We start from the raw sequence: 20,184 nt of genomic DNA, 5'->3' as shown, positions 1-20,184 counted from the left end.
GTTGCTCATCGAGACATCGGCCTGTTCAGACGGGAAGAGATTATATTTAGTTGAGTAAAGAAACTCAAATGTGCTGTCGTAGTGTTCATCGTTTTACCAAGAGAACATCTTCTCCAGATCCTCAAGCATAAATCAGTATGTACATTTAAAAAAAGGGAGATCCAACATGCTTCTTTCCTCTGTTTTTACTCTTTACTGTCTCCATGTACAGTACCAGGAGACCAGCGTTGCTTTGATGAGTTCACTGATTAAAAGGCATAGTGTATGTCTCTTTCTCTCTTCTGCTTCCTCTTCAAAAGTACTCACAACTCAGAGGCATAACATAGATATTCGCTCAAAATCTAGACAGCCTCCCTCTCTTCCTCTCTGCCTCTATCTCCAATTATCTATTTCTGTCTTTCTCAACCAGCCCCCTATATCTGCCAGTAACATTTTCAGCCCACACTGTTGGTACAGCGGTAGGCTACTTTCTTGATGCAACCTCATCCAGATATTCCAAGATCTTCTCCGCCGTCTCTGGCCGTCTCTGTGGTGCCTTGTTCTCGGCTGCTTATCAATAATTGTGAGGCAAAAGCAAAAAGCAAAAAAACCCAGACGTGATGGTACACAGGGTCAAGTAGGAGGAGAGGCAGAAGCAAAGCGCATGCAGAGAACAATTAGGGTGCTGTCTTTGGCATGGGCATGCTGCTGTGAAGAGTTATGTAAGAGCACAGGGGAGTTTAAAACCAACTATAATACACACAGAAACACAGCACACAGACACACACGTACATTAAATCTTGGAATGTGTTTGTCTTTCCAGTGATCAGATTTAGGGTTAGGGACATAAATCATCAGAAAATGAACAGATATGAACAGAAAACTCCGTATTTTTTGTTGTAATACTTCTCCTCATCATGTGGCAGAATAAAAAAACGGATGAGCTGAAGTGAGGGACAGTTCCAAAAATGTTTAAAAAATGGTCAAAAGGGTTTTCAGGCAAAACAGCTTCCGTTTCAAGGACGTCCGTTTTTTACGTTGACCAACAAGCCCTGCAAATTGAAGGACGTGATATGCTGTATTGTTACGACCCAGCTCTCTAGGGGAGGCAACATAAAAACCAGATGGATTTGATTAAAATAGATAATAAAAAGTTCTTCCTTTGTTGGATTGGTCAAGGTAAAGGTTAGATTTACAAATAACAAAAAAAAGGAAGCGAACCAGAGAGGACCAAAAGGACTGAAGGGTGCTACTTGAATCAAACAAATACTCCTGCTCCTAGTGCTCCTAAACATACACATATCTGAGTGTGTGTGTGTGTGTGTGTAGTTTAACTAAAAAAGTGAATACATCAAAACAAAAGTTACATTTTAACACTGATAGCCAAGCAGCTACTTTGCAGAGAGCATAATACATCATCTTAAACGGTACCTGGACCAGGAGCCTCTACAAAAAGAAGACCTCAGGGTAGCAGCAGGGAAGTGACGGCACCTCAGCATCACCAGAGGATCGAGCGCTGGCAGAGGTTGTAACGCCCCTCACCTTGACGGACAAACCGATCACAAATCATACAAATTGACAAATCTAAACTCAAGACAGGGAACCTGGGAACACATTTTCTAAACTTTGCATGGCCAAAGACAACCACATAAATCAGTTGCTGTGATTGTACATCCAGGACACAAAAGATGCAAGGGTTGGATTCAGAATCCGATGCAGGCCACATAAACAGCATGTTTTGTTGGCATTCACCATGTAAACAACACAGTCAGAATGGAGTCTTTTTCGGAGTCAGGGCAAAAAAGTCTGAATATTGTGCGCGAATGTTTGCAAACACGTATCTGAAGTGATCCACGACAGCAATAAAAAAAAAACAATTTTTTTTCACAAATCTCGGACGGCCGACTCTGCGCACATTTTCCAGTGTGACGCATTAATCAGAGAAAAAAAAGGCATTGTGTTTTGGGATCCTCTCATCTCACACGGTTCGCCGTGAAAGAAATCGATGTGACAGTTTTCTGAAACACTGAAGAATTTATTTGTCTAGCCCGGCTCACCACACACAAACCCATCTCTGTCCCTCTCTCTGTGACACGTTGCTTCTTTTGCATCGGCATCCTCCTTGTCTGATTCTTCTTATTCAGTTATCATTCTGATGTGATCTTCTATCACACTCCTCCTCAGGTGTAAATATGCGCGCAGCTAAGTAGAACGGAGCAATATTCCCCCGTTCACGGCCCCACAGTCTTGTCCCACCAGTGTGTAAATCTAAGTGGCGTGCTTCCCAACAGTGCGTCTCAGAGTTAAAACTGTGAATGCACATACCTTTGTTTCAGAACTCCGTTAATTACTCTTCGGTCTCTCCCTGCACTCTCGCTGCTTGTCTCAAACCACTAATAAGATTCCAGCCCATTAGTTTTGAACCATAACATTAATTAAACGTTTTCCTCTGAATCAGAATGCGACTAATATTACGCAATTATCTCTGACCGCTGACGTGCCAGATTAATAAGGGTTCTCTTTTGCACCTTGCATCGTGGCCTACTTGACACCTGACATTTACACCTGGCCTGCTCGGGAGAGATTACAACAACACTCCAATAAAGAGCCAGACAAACGCCGCCGCACGAACACATAAATCTCTGCTCATGATCCATGATGTAGTCATTCCTCTCACTCATCATAAATCTTTTCTGGAAAAAGACTCTTCTAAAGTAATACATAATAACACTGTGTCGATTTCAGGCTATGTATTCTATTCTCGCTGCATAGCCGAGAGCAGCCTGAAGGAAATCTCCTTAGACACAACAGACCCATAATGAGTCGCCCATTCACTTTTGGATTTTGAACAGTGAATGTCGTGGGATTGACACCTCTAGAATAAGTACAACAGAATGAGAAGCCGCCACAGCATCAGGATTTTTTTTTTTTTTTTCATCCTGACAAAATTAAAGGCCACCGCATTTGTATTGTTAATGATACTACACTGTCGTAACTGTCAAATATATAATTATAAGAAATAAGCAGGGAAGGAAGCAGAATAAAGTGTTATCAGGCTGTCATCCTTCTAGTGAATTAACACATGAAGACAGGCAACTATTTTCTTGTGCTCACACCTGCTGGCGATTAAGAATCTGCAGTTAAACTATACGATGCATGTCACAAGTCATTCCTGCTCCAGCTGTTGTGATATGCATACAAAATGTTCTCATAGAAGTGTTGGTACTCGGTATCTGCATTTACCCTGAGATCAGATGTTAAAACTGATACCAAGAGGAATAAACTTGGCCCGATGCATCATTATTCTTGCTGTGGGGTACTAATGCTTTTTTCGGCACCACGTGCCGTTCATTATCCAGTAAACAGCGACACACGAGCGAAGTGATCCTGCTGCATGAGCCTCGGGCATTAAAGGAGCCACACGCAAGAATTATAGTTTAAAACATTGACAAATTACCTATTATTATCAACACAATATGTCTCATGACACCACTTTGTAACTCAATTTGCAATATTCACTCTGATGTCTGGTCTGTCTTCCGTCTTTATGTGACAGAATAAGAAGGTAGGACCGTCCAGAGAGTAGAGGAAAACCAAAGGTTTGTGTTGCTGGGATGAAAGTGGTGAAATCTGAGGCTGATTCTTCTAAACTAGGAGTTAAACTTGATTTTTATTCCCTTAGCACGCAGACCCGGCCCTGCTCTGCCTCTGATTAGCTAGATTTTATTGCCTTCAAAGGTTTGGTTGGTGTTGGTTAGCTTAGCCACAAAGAGGCAGAGTGCGGGGCATGCCTTCATGGAATACACGTGGGATCAAAATGTCCAGGGAGCAAACAGATTTTTATGATAAAGTTGGCTATCCAGCAATAACTTACAAAGGAAGCTAATCATCTAACATTACTGATTATGTTAATGAGTTTGCTAGTCAGCATTTTGTTGAAAGAGAGACCTCTTGAGACTCTGTGCATTTCATTTTTTACCTTTGTTTTCAGGGTGGACACCCCAGCTTTCTGATTAAAAATGCTACCCCAGTTAGTTTGGAGTATGAATCCGTCAGGTGGCCGATTCTTACACAAACTTGGTTACATAGCACATGATAACAAACACAATGCTCAGGCATATTGATTACTCCTCATTCTCAATGTCTCACTTCACAGATGGGTACAATTTGTAAGGGAGTTAAATCTACAGCTCATTCCTGCCAACAGGAGAAGAAAAAAAAAAAAAAAGGCGATTTAACTCACCAGCTTAAATGTAAATGACCAGACGAATCTCACCATTCTCTGGGGTATCACATCAGGTTTGATAGACAGCATCCTGTTCGCCTTAGATCACGAGCTAACGACGGCTGAAATGGATTTACACCGGTGTGTTTATGCACCTGCAGATGCACATTTTAGTCACAGTCACTTTTGTTTATTTTAACATAACTCAAAATCACTTTTGTTCATCTTAAAATAAAGAAAAAGATTTCCACCTCAGTATCTCCTCTTGGAGTATCCAGGGTAACGCAACATGGCAATTAAAGCTGGACGCTGAGCTATAAAATTGGGGGTAACTGTGGCTCTGATTCAGTTTGACACAGTAGATGGCCGTGAAGCTTAAAACACCATCTGTTTAAGTGTTAAAACAGGCTATAGCCTTACAGGACTTCAGGCATCTTTAATATGTCACATACAGTAAGTTACACTGCTGGGAACGCTGCGTCAGAGCGACAGACTCGTCGTTTAAAGACAGATAAAAACAGTCAGCTGGCTTCTTCTTCCACGCTTCAAGTGTTTCACCACAGCTGTTTGTTTTTGTTTGGTCAAAGAAGGATCTTTACTTGATGATATGAATCTACTTGCAAGTGAGGTTTACCAGAGTCTAATAAACTCGCTGTTTAAATGTGAATTATTTGTAGATCATTAAAAATATCAAAATCAGCACTTTCCTATATTATGCATTTTTAAATATTCAGCTAGCCCTGTATGTTTTATTGAAACTGTATGGTATGTTTTTCTCTTCTGCTGGGGTCTGAATAAACTTACTAAAGACATGTTTCCTTATGGGGGCATTGTGTCATTTTGGAGAAGAGATTAAAACACAGAATTTTAATATTTACAATATTAAAGAGGTAATAATACAAACTCAGAGACGTACATTTTTTCCTTTTGCTATTCTCAGAGAAAAATAAGGTCCCCCAGAGCACAGTTTGATGCATGGCAGGTGGCAGGGTACGCTACATATAAACAAGGTTAAACAGCACGTGATTATGTCAGTTTGTTTAGTCACTTTGCTCAGTCGTGAAAACAGAGAGAGTTTTCTGAGTGGTTAGGTATGAAAGTAAATCAGTCGAAGAAGATCTTTTTCCTCTGATTAAAATGTTTTCCCCAAAGCTACAGTGCACCTTTAAATGTCTATTAGCAATCAAGTTATTGCCTGCTGTAATACTCTCTGTGTATATCATATTATTAATAATTGTAGCGATGTGGTCAAAGTTGCTTCAGCTGCATTTATAGAAAACTTTTGCATCAGTACTTTTTAAAATGAAGCTCCTGTCCTTCAGCGCGGCTCTTATATTTCACCTTTTCACTGATGCTTTTTGACTTGCAAGCCTCAATCTCACACATTCCCTCTCACATTCACACACACTCTCTCTCTTTCTGTGTGTGTCTCTCTCTCTCTCTGAAACAGACACACACATGCCTGTCATGTAATCATGAAATCACTTCTAGTTGCAGATGGTGACTCATCTTTTGTCCCTGGTTGAAACCATATCTGGCAACGAGGTCGTAAGACATTTTGGATGGGGGCGCACCGCAGTGTGCCACTGTGCTCGGCACCACTCACCACATGGGGAACTCCTCGCTAAACAGCATGCCTTACAGCTGGTAAAAACAAAGATATTAACCGCCCATAAAGCTTGACAGCTGCCCGTTAAAAAAAAAGAGAGAGAAAAAAAAAGAAAGTTGTATCCCCTTGCCAGCAATATTACATCATTATCTGCAAGCTGCTAAGATTTGACAAAAGGAGAGTTTACATAGATCAGTTATCAGATTGATAACGCTAACAATGTGGGATTCTACTGATATCTTACTTATTATTTATGTTTTTTTACATCTGCATGTGCAGTTGAAGAGGTTTTCTTATACATGACCTCCAATCAAAGTGGTGAATCTGACACAAGTCTGCAGGTGCAGCAGTGCAAATGATGGTCATGCTGCATGTCAAGTCGTCAGAGGATGCTTGACTTACTCCATGTGGGTGTGGTGGACACGAGACAAGTCCTATTGGTGTTTACTTAATGCATAATTACACAGGAGCTGCGTCATGTCGACGGGCATTCAGAGGCGAATCTCCTTCAGCATCAGGTGTTAGCCGGTGACCTCGACCTCGGTCCGAAGATTGGGAGTAAAAATACCCAGTATGGCTCTGTCTGGCAGAGGCATCATCATTACTTATCCTGATGGGAGGCTCGTGTCATTACACACCGTCTGCTCTCTAATTCTCCCCTCCGACCACAACGGAGGACACACACACGCACACACACGCATACACACATCCAGGGCGACTCAATCACAGACAACAATACAAACACACGCACCTCGCAGCTGCACAGAAACACGGCGGGCTGCTCGAGGATGGATGACCTTGTGCGTTTTATGCTCAGGTCACCTCGTGCAAGAGCGAGCGGATCGAGCACAACAAGTGCCCAAGTGTGTGTGTGTGTGTGTGTGTGTGTGTGTGTGTGTGTGTGTGTGTGTGTGTCTGTCTCACAGACAGTCACCACATTGCCACCTTTGGGTGTACCATCCCTTCTCACTGCCGCCGTGCGAGGCAGACAAGAGGCACCACAGCAGCTTGTTGGAATGACCCCCAGCATCATTACTTGACATCAACGTGACAAACTCAAGGGCATCTGGCAACCAACGCGAGAGCTTTTCAACTACACACACACTGTCTGGACTGAAAGCGTCCACTGATGGCCGCTGAGATCTTTTTGCTCACCTTTGCTGTTGTCTTCTTCTCTGTTCAGATGCATGACTCTTCTTACCGTGTACTCATTTAGGCTGTCTTGTTCTTGCAGCAGGGAAAAAAAAAAATCAGAGAGAAAGAAGCTGTGCTCTTTTCCAAAGAGTTCTCAAGATAAACTCCCACTTCCAATTTCGGATCTGTGGTCCTCTCGCCCGCTTATTGTCTTGTTCGGCTGGCACGCGTGGACGCGCCTGCACTTGTGCGTCCTCCTCCCCTTGTTGTGCCGGAGGAGCAGGTAGTCTAGGTGATGTTGGAAGTCTGCGTGTATATTGGCTCTCTCACTTTCTCCCTCTCCGTCTCTCCCGGTGTCTCTTTTTCTTTTCCCCCTCCCCTCAGCCCAGAGTCGCTCAAAGGGATGGTGCTGGCGGAGGTTTTAGGGAGGAGACGGCAGGCAGACGGGCGGGGTGACGTGAAGTAAGTCGGTAGGAGGTCGTCTACTCAGCTGAGGCGAGGAATCCGTGCGCCCTCGGAGCTGTTGACCGTTTCATCAGAGGTTCCCGTGTCCAACATCACAGCACGGCGTGTTTTTTTGTTTTTTTTCTATCCCACTTCCAAACTACACGTCGATGGTGACATTTGAGAGGAGGGGAAGACACTGTATTTCTTATCCATTATCGCTCAGATTTACAAAGAGAAAAACGCCCATGTGAGCATGAAACACAGCTTCCAGCCTTATATATTTTGACTATAGTGTTAATTATGACACACAGCCGATTCCATTCTTGTACACACAGTGTGGTATAAAAGCCTGTCGCTGCTCTGTGACATGAGAAAAAAAAGCGCATGTGAAAACAGCAGATAAAGATAAAAACGCTGGCAATGTGACCAGCAGTGCCATCCACTCAACGTTTTAACACTAAATCTAACATCTTTGTACATCATTACCATGCTCGTTTCAATATGGAATCAATAATCAGTGGGATTGATCTGAAAACACCCTTGCGCACGTTACGCACGACCTGCCCAACTTGTGGCGCACGTTTCCAACTGTCGCTCACGTGTTGAGCCCCCTTTTAACGCTCTTCATCGGTGTCAATGTCATGAGCCGCCTGTGTGCTTTCATTACGACCATCATGCCATTACAGCCAATAGGCCCGTGCAGTCGATAAGGCGCATTTACTCACCATTCACGTCCGCCCGGAGCCGCGCGTGCAGCACGGCTCACTGGCGGTCTCTAGTGTTGCGCATCCACCAGTGGCAGTCATCGCGAGGCTGGTGGGGAGATCGTTGCCCTCATAAGAATATAACCAGCAGGTGATGTATGTAAGATACACCATACAGAGTCAAAGTTAGGGGTCATTGTGAACAGGCCAACTGTTCAAAGGAGGAGTTTATCACATTTGATTGACATTAGTGACCTTGAAATGTATGTAGTGGAAGGAAAATGGCATCATGTTATCCAAAAAAAAACAAAACACCAAACTATATATAAATGATGATGAACACAGAGGCATTTATCTCAGGAGATCTGAGAATGACAAGGAAGTGCTTTAAGAATCCATTGCTTGAATGTTTTGTGCTTAAAGGAAAAGTTCACCCAAACAGGAAAATTCAGTCATTGGTGCTGCGTCAACCAAAATGGATAAGCATTCTCTGTGAGCCCCCGAGTTCCCAAATTGATTTGACCCGTGACGGGCTCTCCAACTCATGCACCCGCTCCACAGTGCTGACGCTCTCAGCTTAGCTGCTACGGGGAAGATGTTGAAAAAATGTGCAAGAAACACCTTTTCAAATCAATTTGGGATCTCAGAACTCAAGAACTAGATCCTCGAAGAGAGATCTAATAATGATGTTGCTGTGGTTTCTGCATTTCTTCTGCAAAGGTTCTATAAATAGAAGTCGTCGCATGTGGTGACGTTTTGTAAACTGTTTTAAGGCAAAACAACAAACAAAAAAATATGAATAAGATCCAGAAGCTGACACGACGCTTAAATCATATCACCTGTTTTCACCTGTGTCAGTTTGTTGGTCAGCTGGTCTGTCAGCAGGATTGAACAAAAACTACTGAACAGATTTCCACTGAACTTGGATGTAGGATGTGTCTCAGCCCAGAAGCGGCCTGGATCAACATAGATACTGAGGTTGCTGTTATCTATGAGGGAGCAGAATCTGATGCAGATCCATCTCCCTGATTCATAAAAAATGTTTTGTTCGATATTGGATTAGGCTTGATTGAATTAAAGGGTACTGCTGGACTTTGGCAGCTCGGAGGCACGCAGTCCACTGAGTGCCATTCTTGGATCTTGGCTGCAGTTGGCCGTAGGCTTCGATTAATCATCCACGCGCGTTATTTTATGGGGAAAAGCCCAAAGAAATCTTTATCTGCGGAAATGACTTGACTGACAAAACGTAAAAGGCGATTTCAGGGAAAGAACATTTTTCAATTTGTCACATCCTTATCTTGGATTACTGTATTTTATAGCTCAGCACCAATTCAGTGCTCTGCTATGGTGAGTCTCTCACACACCCCTGTAACTTCTGTCTGACGCCTCTCTTGTGATCGCACCTTTGACATCTTGTGTGATGTTGGTGCACATGTATGGAGCAGGTAGTGTTCTGGCACGGCCCTGTGCTGTTTCTACCTCATGGCATGTGAGGAATCTGTTAATCTCTCTCATACACAGAGCATTCATTCTGGGAAAAAAAAAAAAAAATTATGCTTTCCTCTGTGTATCAGACATTTCGACAAAAACAGCTTTTCCTCTTCCAAACCTCGCATTGCGTCAGCCCTCAGCCTCGCACCCTCCCCTCTTCCCCACACTATCTTTGCGATGAATATTTATTAGCCTGTCACAGTGTCGTCTCTGAACTCAAAACAACACATTCATCAACACATAACTCGAGCCGCGCTTTAATCCTCCGGAGGGGGATGGGGGGTTCGGTGACGTCGTGTAATTTCTTCACTAAGATTTGGGAAGTTGTTTTATTTGAAAGCGTGAGCCCTCACTGATTTCAGGTAATTTAAGATTTTCATTATGCCACAGTCAACGCCATTATTGTGAAAAGCATTAAAGGCACCCAGCTTAGCTTGGTGCACAGCAGTTTTGGGAATAAAGTGCCATATTGTTGCAGTATACTTATAGGGCCAGCAAATACAACAGCATTCGTCATACACGTCATTGTTGAGCTTACGTGTGTTAACATCTTTGTCTTTATTTCATCAGTGAAATGCACACTGTCAGAGAAAGAGAGAAGATGCGAAATATGACCTTTGACCCGTCTCACCCATAAAACCACTTCTGTTGATTTCTGTGGCGGACTAACAGATGAGGTATTCATATTTCAAGAGCGAAAAGCATCAGAAGCAGTCATTTCAAGATGTCAAAATGGTTCTTAATTATTGGTTATTCTTTTCTCATTGAAATCTTATAATTAAATGAAATACAATCCAGTGTATTACCAAAGAGAAAGGATTTAATTCTGTCCATATTCCCGATGAATGAGGAAGAAATGACGGTCCACAGACTGGTGCAAATCCAGTACAATCAACACACACTGGCAAGAAAATGTGAACATGATTTTGAATTAAACACAATCAGCACAACAACAGAAGAGAGATTTCCCTTCTTCTGTTGCTAAAGAGTGCAAATTAGCTAAGTGAGAGCTGTGGTTCAGTGAAAGGCCACCCTTTCGGTGAAGTGTTTGGAGCGTTGAAGTGCCGTGAGTTATTCGCAATCGCATCTGAAAAATTTATCCACCTGCAAGTGCAAGTCTTTTGGAGTCTCGTGTTTCGTATGCAGGACATGTATATGATCTGTCTGATTGGTGAGGAGATCTCTATTCATCTACATTTTATTTTACAAAGTACGGTATTCTCTGCAAATGTGAATCCAACCAGTGTTTAATGTCTCTCCTCTAACACTGAATATTTAGCATTCAGCATTCTAGACGATCTGGATCACCGCGGTTTGTCCTTTGGGAATTCATGGGATCTGCAATGGGCTATAACATGAGACCTGCAATGAACTACCTATCAATTGAAAATAAATAGTCCTCCGATGAAAATTAAAGCACCGTCAGAAGCTCAGAGAGCTGGTGCGACCTCACAACTGACAGACTTGGACAGAAAATAGGACTCAGTTGCAGATTGGGCGAAAGTACAATCAAATTTTATTAATCTGATTTTGTTATTCTCCAGGATGAATGAAAACAAAATGACTATGAAAATCTTCATCAGACAAACAAGACAAACAACAAGGAACATGAAATAACAAAAGGCGCTCCCGAAGGAGGAATCTACTCTATTCTAGAATTTCTAAGAAATTAACGATTACAAAATAAAACTCTCCGAAGAGGAAAAGACAGGCTATGAAATGCACTGCTCTAAGTTATCAAAATTAATCAACAAAAAATCACTCACAAGGAGGACAAACAAAAGGCTATGAAAATTCAAACTTCAAACTCAAAACTTCTAACCAGAAAATTTACAAAGAAAAATCACTCTCCTAGAGAGGCAAAATACAGATGAATAAAACAAGATAATACTTAACACGACGAGGTTCAAGGCTGTGGTTCAAGGCTTTAGTATGCGACATGGAAGACGAAATACTTAGGCAACGAAGACAGGGGAAGACAGAGACTATATACACATGAGGGAGGGGAACACAGGTGGAAACAATCAGGAATCAGGGATGACGTCAGACCAGGGACACAGAAGGAAGGGCAAGTGACCTGAAACGAAAGGAGAGTTAATTTCAAAATAAAACAGGAAGTTCACAAGACAGATCCCAAGACAAGACAACCTCACCGCGATGTGACAGTACCCCCCCCTCTAGGGCCGACTCCTGACGGCCCAGGCTGATCGAGATTGTCCTTATGGAAGTCCGTTATCAACTGTGGGTCTACGATATGTCGAGATGGCACCCATTGCCGTTCCTCCGGGCCATATCCTTCCCAGTCCACCAGGTACTGTCTGCCTCGGCCCCGGTTCCGGACTGCTAGTAGACGCTTGACCTTATAAACTGGACCTCCTTCGATGACCTCGGGTGGTGGTGGGGGCGTGGTGGTAGGCACCAACCTACTTTCCTTTACCGGCTTGACCTGGCTGACGTGGAATGTGGGATGTACACGCAGGGACCGAGGCAAACGTAGACGAACTGCTGCAGGTCCAACCTTCCTGGTGACTGGGAATGGCCCTACGAAACGAGGTGCCAGTTTCTTAGAAGGCACATTGAGGTTGAGGTCCTTGGCCGATAACCAAACCCTTTGCCCGGGCTGGTATTCAGGAGCTGGGCGTCTTCTCCGATCTGCATACTTCTTTACACGATCTCCCTGCCGAATGAGAACCTGTCTGGCAGCTGCCCAGATGCGGCGACATCGTTGGATCATGGCATATGCTGAGGGAACCGAGACTTCCTTTTCATTGTCTGGAAAGAGAGGTGGTGCATAACCGAAAGCACAATGAAATGGAGAGAGACCAGTAGCAGAAGTTGGTAGTGAATTATGGGCATACTCAACCCAGACCAGGTGTTTGCTCCATGTCGAGGGGTTCTGGTGGACCACGCATCGGAGGCCGGTTTCCAACTGTTGATTCAGTCGTTCGGTCTGGCCGTTAGCCTCTGGATGGTAACCTGATGTCAGGCTTGCTGTGGCCCCAATCAGCTTGCAGAACTCCTTCCAGAATTTGGATATGAATTGGGGCCCCCGGTCTGATACAATGTCCTTAGGGAATCCGTGGACTCGAAAAACTTGCGTCATCATGAGTTCTGCTGTTTCTTTGGCTGATGGTAGTTTCGGGAGTGCAATGAAACGTACCATCTTAGAGAATCGATCCACCACTGTGAGAACAGTGGTGTTTCCTTGAGAGACCGGGAGCCCAGTGACGAAGTCCAGGGAGATATCCGACCAGGGTCTGGATGGGATGGGTAGAGGCTGTAGGAGTCCTGGTCGGGCCTTGGACGACGATTTGTTGCGAGCACAGACCGAACACGCCTCTATGTACTCCCGGACCTCCGACTCCATTACTGGCCACCAGAATCTCCGGGAGATGACGTACATGGTTCGTTTAACCCCCGGATGGCATGAAAGCAGCGAGGTGTGAGCCCAATGAATCACCTGTGACCGTAGCTCTGCGGGAACAAATAGGCGATTGTCTGGACAGCCACGAGGCGATGGGGCTCCACCATTAGCCTGCTTTACCTCGTTTTCTATAGGCCAGCTCACCGCTCCTACCACACAGTTCAGTGGCAGGATAGGTTCGGTCTGCTTGGCCCTTGGCTCGGGATCAAAGAGTCTGGAAAGCACATCGGGTTTCACGTTTTTGGATCCCGGCCTGTAAGACAAAGTAAAAGAGAAGCGGTTAAAGAACAGCGCCCACCTGGCCTGGCGAGAATTCAATCTTTTGGCCTTCTTAATAAATTCCAGATTTTTATGATCAGTCCAGACAATGAAAGGTATCTCAGCCCCCTCTAGCCAATGTCGCCATTCCTCCAACGCTAGTTTCACAGCCAGCAATTCCCGATTACCCACGTCGTAGTTCCGCTCTGCTGCAGATAGTCGTCGGGACAGGAACGCGCAGGGGTGCATCTTACCGTCCCTCTCAGATCTTTGGGACAGGACTGCTCCAACTCCGTCGTTAGAGGCGTCCACCTCCACCACGAATTGTCTCTGGGGGTCCGGCAGGGTGAGGATAGGGGCTGTGGTGAAGCGATGTTTTAGCTCCTGGAATGCCTTTTCAGCCGCCGAATTCCAAGCAAATGGGACCTGGGTGGAGGTAAGAGCATGGAGAGGAGCAGCTGTTGCGCTAAAACCTCTGACAAACCGCCTGTAAAAGTTAGCAAAACCAAGGAATTGCTGCACCTTTTTGCGGCTGTCTGGGGTAGGCCATTCGGCTACAGCGCTAACTTTAGCCGGATCCATCTGAACTCTTCCAGGAGCTACAATGAAGCCCAGGAACGAGACAGTCTCGGCATGAAAAACACTCTTTTCTGCTTTAACGTACAAATCGTGTTGAAGCAATCTTTCGAGGACTTGTGTTACATGGATCTGATGGGAAGCAAGATCGGGTGAGTATATCAGAATGTCATCCAGATAGACATAGACAAACTGGTCAAGAAAGTCTCTGAGTACGTCATTTATCATGGCTTGAAAAACAGCGGGTGCATTAGTCAGCCCGAAAGGCATAACACAATATTCGTAATGTCCACTCGGTGTGTTGAAACCTGTCTTCCACTCGTCTCCCTCCCGGATTCTGATCAGGTGATAGGCGTTACGAAGATCTAATTTGGTGAATATTTTGGCTTGTTGCAACTGGTCGAAGACAGAAGTCATCAGAGGGAGCGGGTATCGATTCTTGACAGTGATATCGTTCAAAGAACTATAGTCAATACAGGGGCGGAGCGAGCCATCCTTCTTTCCCACGAAAAAGAAGCCGGCTCCTGCTGGTGAAGATGAGGGGCGAATGAGTCCGGCTTTCAGAGATGCGGTGATGTATTCGTTCATTGCCTTCCTCTCGGGTCCGGATATGGAGTAAAGTCGCCCCTTCGGTATGGTGGATCCTGGAATCAGTTCGATGGTGCAGTCATATGGGCGATGAGGAGGCAGAGACAACGCTTTAGCTTTGTTAAAAACTTCTTTTAGATGATGATAACAGCTTGGAACGGCGGTCAGGTCCGGATATTCTGCTTCTGGAACGGGATTGGTGGAGAATAAATTAATTTCTGCAACTGGGTCTGAAGTGCAGTGTTCGGTGCAATCCTCCCCCCACCCTCTGATCTGGCCACTCTTCCAGTCTATGTGAGGATTATGAAGGAAAAGCCAAGGCTGCCCCAGAATTAGAGAGTGAGAGGTGGAAGTGAATAAATGGAATTGGATATTCTCATGATGATGACCTATGGACAATTTAACCGGATTGCTTATGTGCGTGATGACAAAAATATCAGTTCCGTTCAGGGATCGTGCACGAATAGGCCTGGCTAGAGGCTGGTAGTCAATGTTTAGCTTCTTGGCAAGGTTATAGTCCATTAAACTTTCATCCGCTCCTGAGTCAATCATAACATTCATGTCTATGTACGAATTAATGGTAGCTGGAGTGAGAACACGAACAGCAGACTTAGCAACTTGATTGGAACTCACCCCCTGGATCCTTTTGACTGGACAAGAGTTGACGAGGTGACCCATTTCTCCGCAATAAAAGCATCTACCCTCTTGTCTTCTTCTCTGCCTTTCCTCCGAGGATATGCGAGCTCTTCCCAATTGCATGGGTTCCTCTTCGGTGTGGGGAGAAGACTTCTCTGGAGACGCGCGGTGCGGCGTCGGCCATTTTGAATCCATAGACGCCGTTCGGGGTTCCCTGTTGCCTCGTCTACCTTCACGGTGCCTTCTTAGTTGAGTGCGTCGGTTGTCCGTGCGAATGGCGAGAGCGATGAGTCCGTCCAGATCGGTGGGTAAATCCAAGGGAACAAGCAGATCTTGAATTTCCATCGATAACCCTTTTAGAAAGGTATCATACAGAGCAGCATCGTTCCACCCACTTTCCGCAGCCAAAGTGCGAAAATGAATGGCGTAATCACAAGCCGAGTCTTTACCTTGCTTCAGGGTACTTAATTCTTGCGCCTTCTCTCTGCTAGAACTCACGGGGTCAAAAGTCTTTTTCAGCGCCGTCTGGAAGCTCTCAATGGTCTCGCATACAGTTGAATTTCGACTCCATTCGGCCGAAGCCCAAGCTTTAGCCCTCCCGTCAAGATGTGACATCATGAACGCCACCTTAGCTCGGTCGGTCAAAAAGGCTTGTGGCGTAAATTCATAATGTATTGAGCAGTCTATTAGAAATGATTGACAACGTCCAGGCTCACCGGCGTACTTAGTGGGAGCAGCTAGTTTGCATGGAGCTCCTCCAGTTGCCGCTTGTACTTCCGGGATGGCTGGAGGAGGCGGAGTCGGAGTGACGGGGCTTTGGCGAGAGAGCTGTCCCAGCATTTCCTGGATCTGAGACGAGAGTTGCCCCATGTTAACAGCCATGGCGGTCTGGAACTCTTCCTGGCGAGTTAGACGAGCTTCCTGGATCCGCAACAGTTCTGAGAGTCGCCCCGCTTCTGCTGAGTCCATAGCTGGCCTAAGTATACTGACAGACTTGGACAGAAAATAGGACTCAGTTGCAGATTGGGCGAAAGTACAATCAAATTTTATTAATCTGATTTTGTTATTCTCCAGGATGAATGAAAACAAAATGACTATGAAAATCTTCATCAGACAAACAAGACAAACAACAAGGAACATGAAATAACAAAAGGCGCTCCCGAAGGAGGAATCTACTCTATTCTAGAATTTCTAAGAAATTAACGATTACAAAATAAAACTCTCCGAAGAGGAAAAGACAGGCTATGAAATGCACTGCTCTAAGTTATCAAAATTAATCAACAAAAAATCACTCACAAGGAGGACAAACAAAAGGCTATGAAAATTCAAACTTCAAACTCAAAACTTCTAACCAGAAAATTTACAAAGAAAAATCACTCTCCTAGAGAGGCAAAATACAGATGAATAAAACAAGATAATACTTAACACGACGAGGTTCAAGGCTGTGGTTCAAGGCTTTAGTATGCGACATGGAAGACGAAATACTTAGGCAACGAAGACAGGGGAAGACAGAGACTATATACACATGAGGGAGGGGAACACAGGTGGAAACAATCAGGAATCAGGGATGACGTCAGACCAGGGACACAGAAGGAAGGGCAAGTGACCTGAAACGAAAGGAGAGTTAATTTCAAAATAAAACAGGAAGTTCACAAGACAGATCCCAAGACAAGACAACCTCACCGCGATGTGACAACAGCTGCACAAAGAGCAGTTTCAGGGAGGGTGTGATAAGAGGCTTAGAGAGTACAGACGGGTCAGTGTTGTCAGTCAAGCCGCCGTTTCAGTGCGTCATTTAAATTCTCTTGATGGATTTTAATGTGAGCTCTGCTGTGACACATGTTGTTTTAGATTTGATAAATTAAACACGCATAAAATAAAGCACCAAAGGACGCAAACCACTTACCCTCCTAAACAAGATAAACAGGTACAGATAATGATATGATAGATATACTAATAGGTGGTAATTGTATTGTAATTAGAATGACGGTCAAGTGTTTAACAAACTAAATCCCAACAGCTCCGGGATTTGAAACTTGGCAACTAAAGAGTACCAGAGGCTCCAGGTGATTCTGTGCTCCACATACTGCATATTTGTTTGTTCTACAGAGATATTCTTCCTCCCAGATGATGATTTATCCTCTACTCGTATCAAGTACAACAGTCATGTTCTAGAAATTTGATTATTATAAGTTTAATTGATTAAAAGTTGCTAATGACAGTAAGGTGGTGTCATTGTTTATACCAAGATGATATTTAGTTCATATGACCAACTGGGAATTATAGTGTAGTCACTCTAGTCACTTAAAACTGAATATTTGAGGTGATATTATTATGACGATATGTGAAGGTGATGTGATAAACATTATTTTTCTTACATCAACCAAATGTTAAACCAAACTGTTTTTGTGTGTGTGTGTGTGTGTGTGTGTGTGTGTGTGTGTTGATCTTTTTTTTTTTTTTTTTTGCAATCTGGCAGAAACAACCGTTTTGCCAGGATACATTTTTTAAGTTCATTAATTATTTTTCCATCTGTCAAAACGTGTGGGGAAAAATGAGTGGAGAAAAAGGTTTTTCAGTGGAAAAATGTTAATAATTGATCTGACTTGCTGATAATACAGCATCAGTTCCACTCGTGACACTGCCAAGGATGACATATTCCTCGCCAAAAGAAAGACACGACAGTGATGTTACATAACCCGCTAACACATAACAGATGAAACCACAGAATTTACAACTTGGATGCTTTTTGTCCTACTCACAACATGGGGTAGTCGTGCAGTGCAGCTTTATGGTCAAAATAAGAGTTACAGAAACAAACACAAAAATCAGCCCTACAAAGAAAAACTGAAAACTACAACTACAAACTGAAAAACAAAACTCACATGTTTTCACAGATTAATGCAAATTGACGCACTCAGAAAGATTATCCAAAACTTTTTTTCCTTCCAGATCGTGAGAAAATAACCTCAATCAGGTGAGGTCAAATCCCCTAGTAACAGAAAAGGTGTGTATGGGCAGAGGAGTTGTTTACTTGAAAATGTATTGTATATTTCCTTGCTAATATTACTATATTACCATCTAAACAATATCATTGTGCAAATGTGGTAGAATTGAACGTATCATATTACAAAATGTTCCTCCTTGTCATGGTGAACTGATAAACTCTGCTGATTGTTGTTCTTCTTCTGAAGCTCTACATCCTGTTATTATTTCTCTTCCTGGCTGAAGCTGCGCCATCAGTTCTTTCCAGGACCTGTAGCACTCACAAGTTCGTCCAGCTGGAGTCACATTTAGGTCGTCCATCACAGCTGACTACTGCCATCTACTGCTTCGGAGCCGCAGCATGGCAAAATGAAACTAAAACTAAAGCTTGTTGCGTCACCTGGCTTTGACTATTCCAGTGGTTGCATTAATGTCCTCAGTGTGGTATTCCAACATCCCAGAGCCTTTTCCTCAAATGAACTGCAACTTCCATGATTTCTAAATTATACATCCCAGCTTGTTTGGCTGGCTTATCTTAACAAATAAGACACTTAACAATCTAAGTCTCACTGTCAAAGCTGATCTCTTCAGATTCATTTCAAACTGTTATTTTATTATTTGATTTTAATAAATATATGAAACAGCCCTTTACAACACATTTATATGGGCTGGAGTAGTCCCGTGTGTATATTCAAATAAAGGAATAAAAGTATTATAGAGGACTTGTCTGTGATATTTTTTTCATATCATAAATATGTTTGACGTATATGTTGCCTATATGTTCACTGTTTGAAGTGCTGAAGATATTTTATACCAGGACTGCACAATATTGGAATATTGCAATGTTTTTAGTTTTATGCAATATATGCAAAAATGTCCACTAAAGATCAACAAATGTTCACTGTGCATTCCCGAGCAACAAACTCCTGTGTATCCAAGGAGCCAGTCAGAATAACACGTTGTGTAATATTAGGCAGACCTTTCTTAGAGATTAATAATGGAAAATGACAACCTTTTCTGGCTGCAGCTACACCAGCACCTCTTCTCAGGGCCAGATGCAGAACACGGCAAAAAATGAAAATGAAAGCTAAGTGTGTCAGTGTCTTTGTTGTTATGTGCAGTTGCACAACTTGGGAACTCCAAATGTCTGGTGCCATTTTTATGGTCTCAGTCTGGGGTTTCCTTAATGTAAAATGAACAAAACCCAGCTTTCAGGACAGAATAAAAGGGGGGTCTGTCTGTCTGTGACTGTATTCTTGGTGCTTCATCCAGCTTTCTTGTTCATACATGGCCACTCAGCTGGACACCACCTCCATTAGTCACAGAAAATGAGAACCATGTAGGTTTTCCTTTTGCAACAACCAGAAAAAGTTGTTGCAGGACATGTTTGGTGTGGCCTTCCTGAGATGTGACTATCATTGTCGTTGCTGAAAGACTATATTTTGCAGCCCCACGCTTCATCCTGAGGCCAATAACTGGTTTCAGTAAGATAAAATATGCAGGATTGGGAATTAATAATTATGTTTGAATTGATGTTTTCAATACCCAGTCACCTTTACTCACTTCGGTCATAAACTGTTTTCATGACAATGTTTGTTTTAAGAGTTTGTATGAATGTTGATGCACCCATCACTACCATATCAGAACTCATAAGAAGAGAGCAAAAATCCCATAAATAACAACAACTTTTAAGCGCTGTTGACGGTCAAAAACAAGATATTGAGGTCTTATTATTCTATTTTATTCTAATTTTTCCCTGTGTAAGAAATCAGAGAAGTATGCAAAAATAATCAGCATCATATTTTTTCATGCAAACATTATTGTCAGCTGAACCATCACACTGTGTAAATACAAACATAACAGAATAAACATATTGTATCACAAACAAGTCTTATCTCAGTGTTCTAAGTCTTTCTCTCAAATGTTTCACACAGTTCTCTCTCTTTATACATTCTAAGACGTTACTGCTGCTTGCTTTTGTTTTGTCATAAACTCCTAAACGTAGCACAAACAAAGCACACATAAAGAGAGAAACTGAAACTGAAGCTTCCAAGTCAAAACAAAAGCAAAGGTAGTCTGTTCCTTCGCCGAGATGAGCAGCTGCACAACTAGGGAATTTCCGCAGTTT

The 20,184-nt window shown here is 43.3% G+C and overlaps 1 protein-coding gene across 3 annotated transcripts in view; it reads right to left on the bottom strand.

Annotated features, from left to right (window-relative positions):
- Positions 1–7,741, bottom strand: part of syt7b (synaptotagmin VIIb) — a 111,499-nt gene extending 103,758 nt beyond the window's left edge. Inside the window, exon 1 of one of the 3 annotated variants that reach the window (XM_037096226.1) lies at positions 6,969–7,741. In XM_037096226.1, coding sequence (XP_036952121.1) covers positions 6,969–7,002 — 34 coding nt within the window. In that variant the 5' untranslated portion in view covers positions 7,003–7,741. The remainder of the gene's footprint in view (positions 1–6,968) is intronic. The other 2 variants (XM_037096225.1, XM_037096227.1) reach the window with 2 other exon arrangements.
- Positions 7,742–20,184: the final 12,443 nt, after the last annotated feature.

Source organism: Acanthopagrus latus, chromosome 4 (genome assembly GCF_904848185.1).
Source record: "Acanthopagrus latus isolate v.2019 chromosome 4, fAcaLat1.1, whole genome shotgun sequence".
Taxonomy (NCBI): domain Eukaryota; kingdom Metazoa; phylum Chordata; class Actinopteri; order Spariformes; family Sparidae; genus Acanthopagrus; species Acanthopagrus latus.
This window is presented reverse-complemented; position numbering and strand designations above follow the sequence as displayed.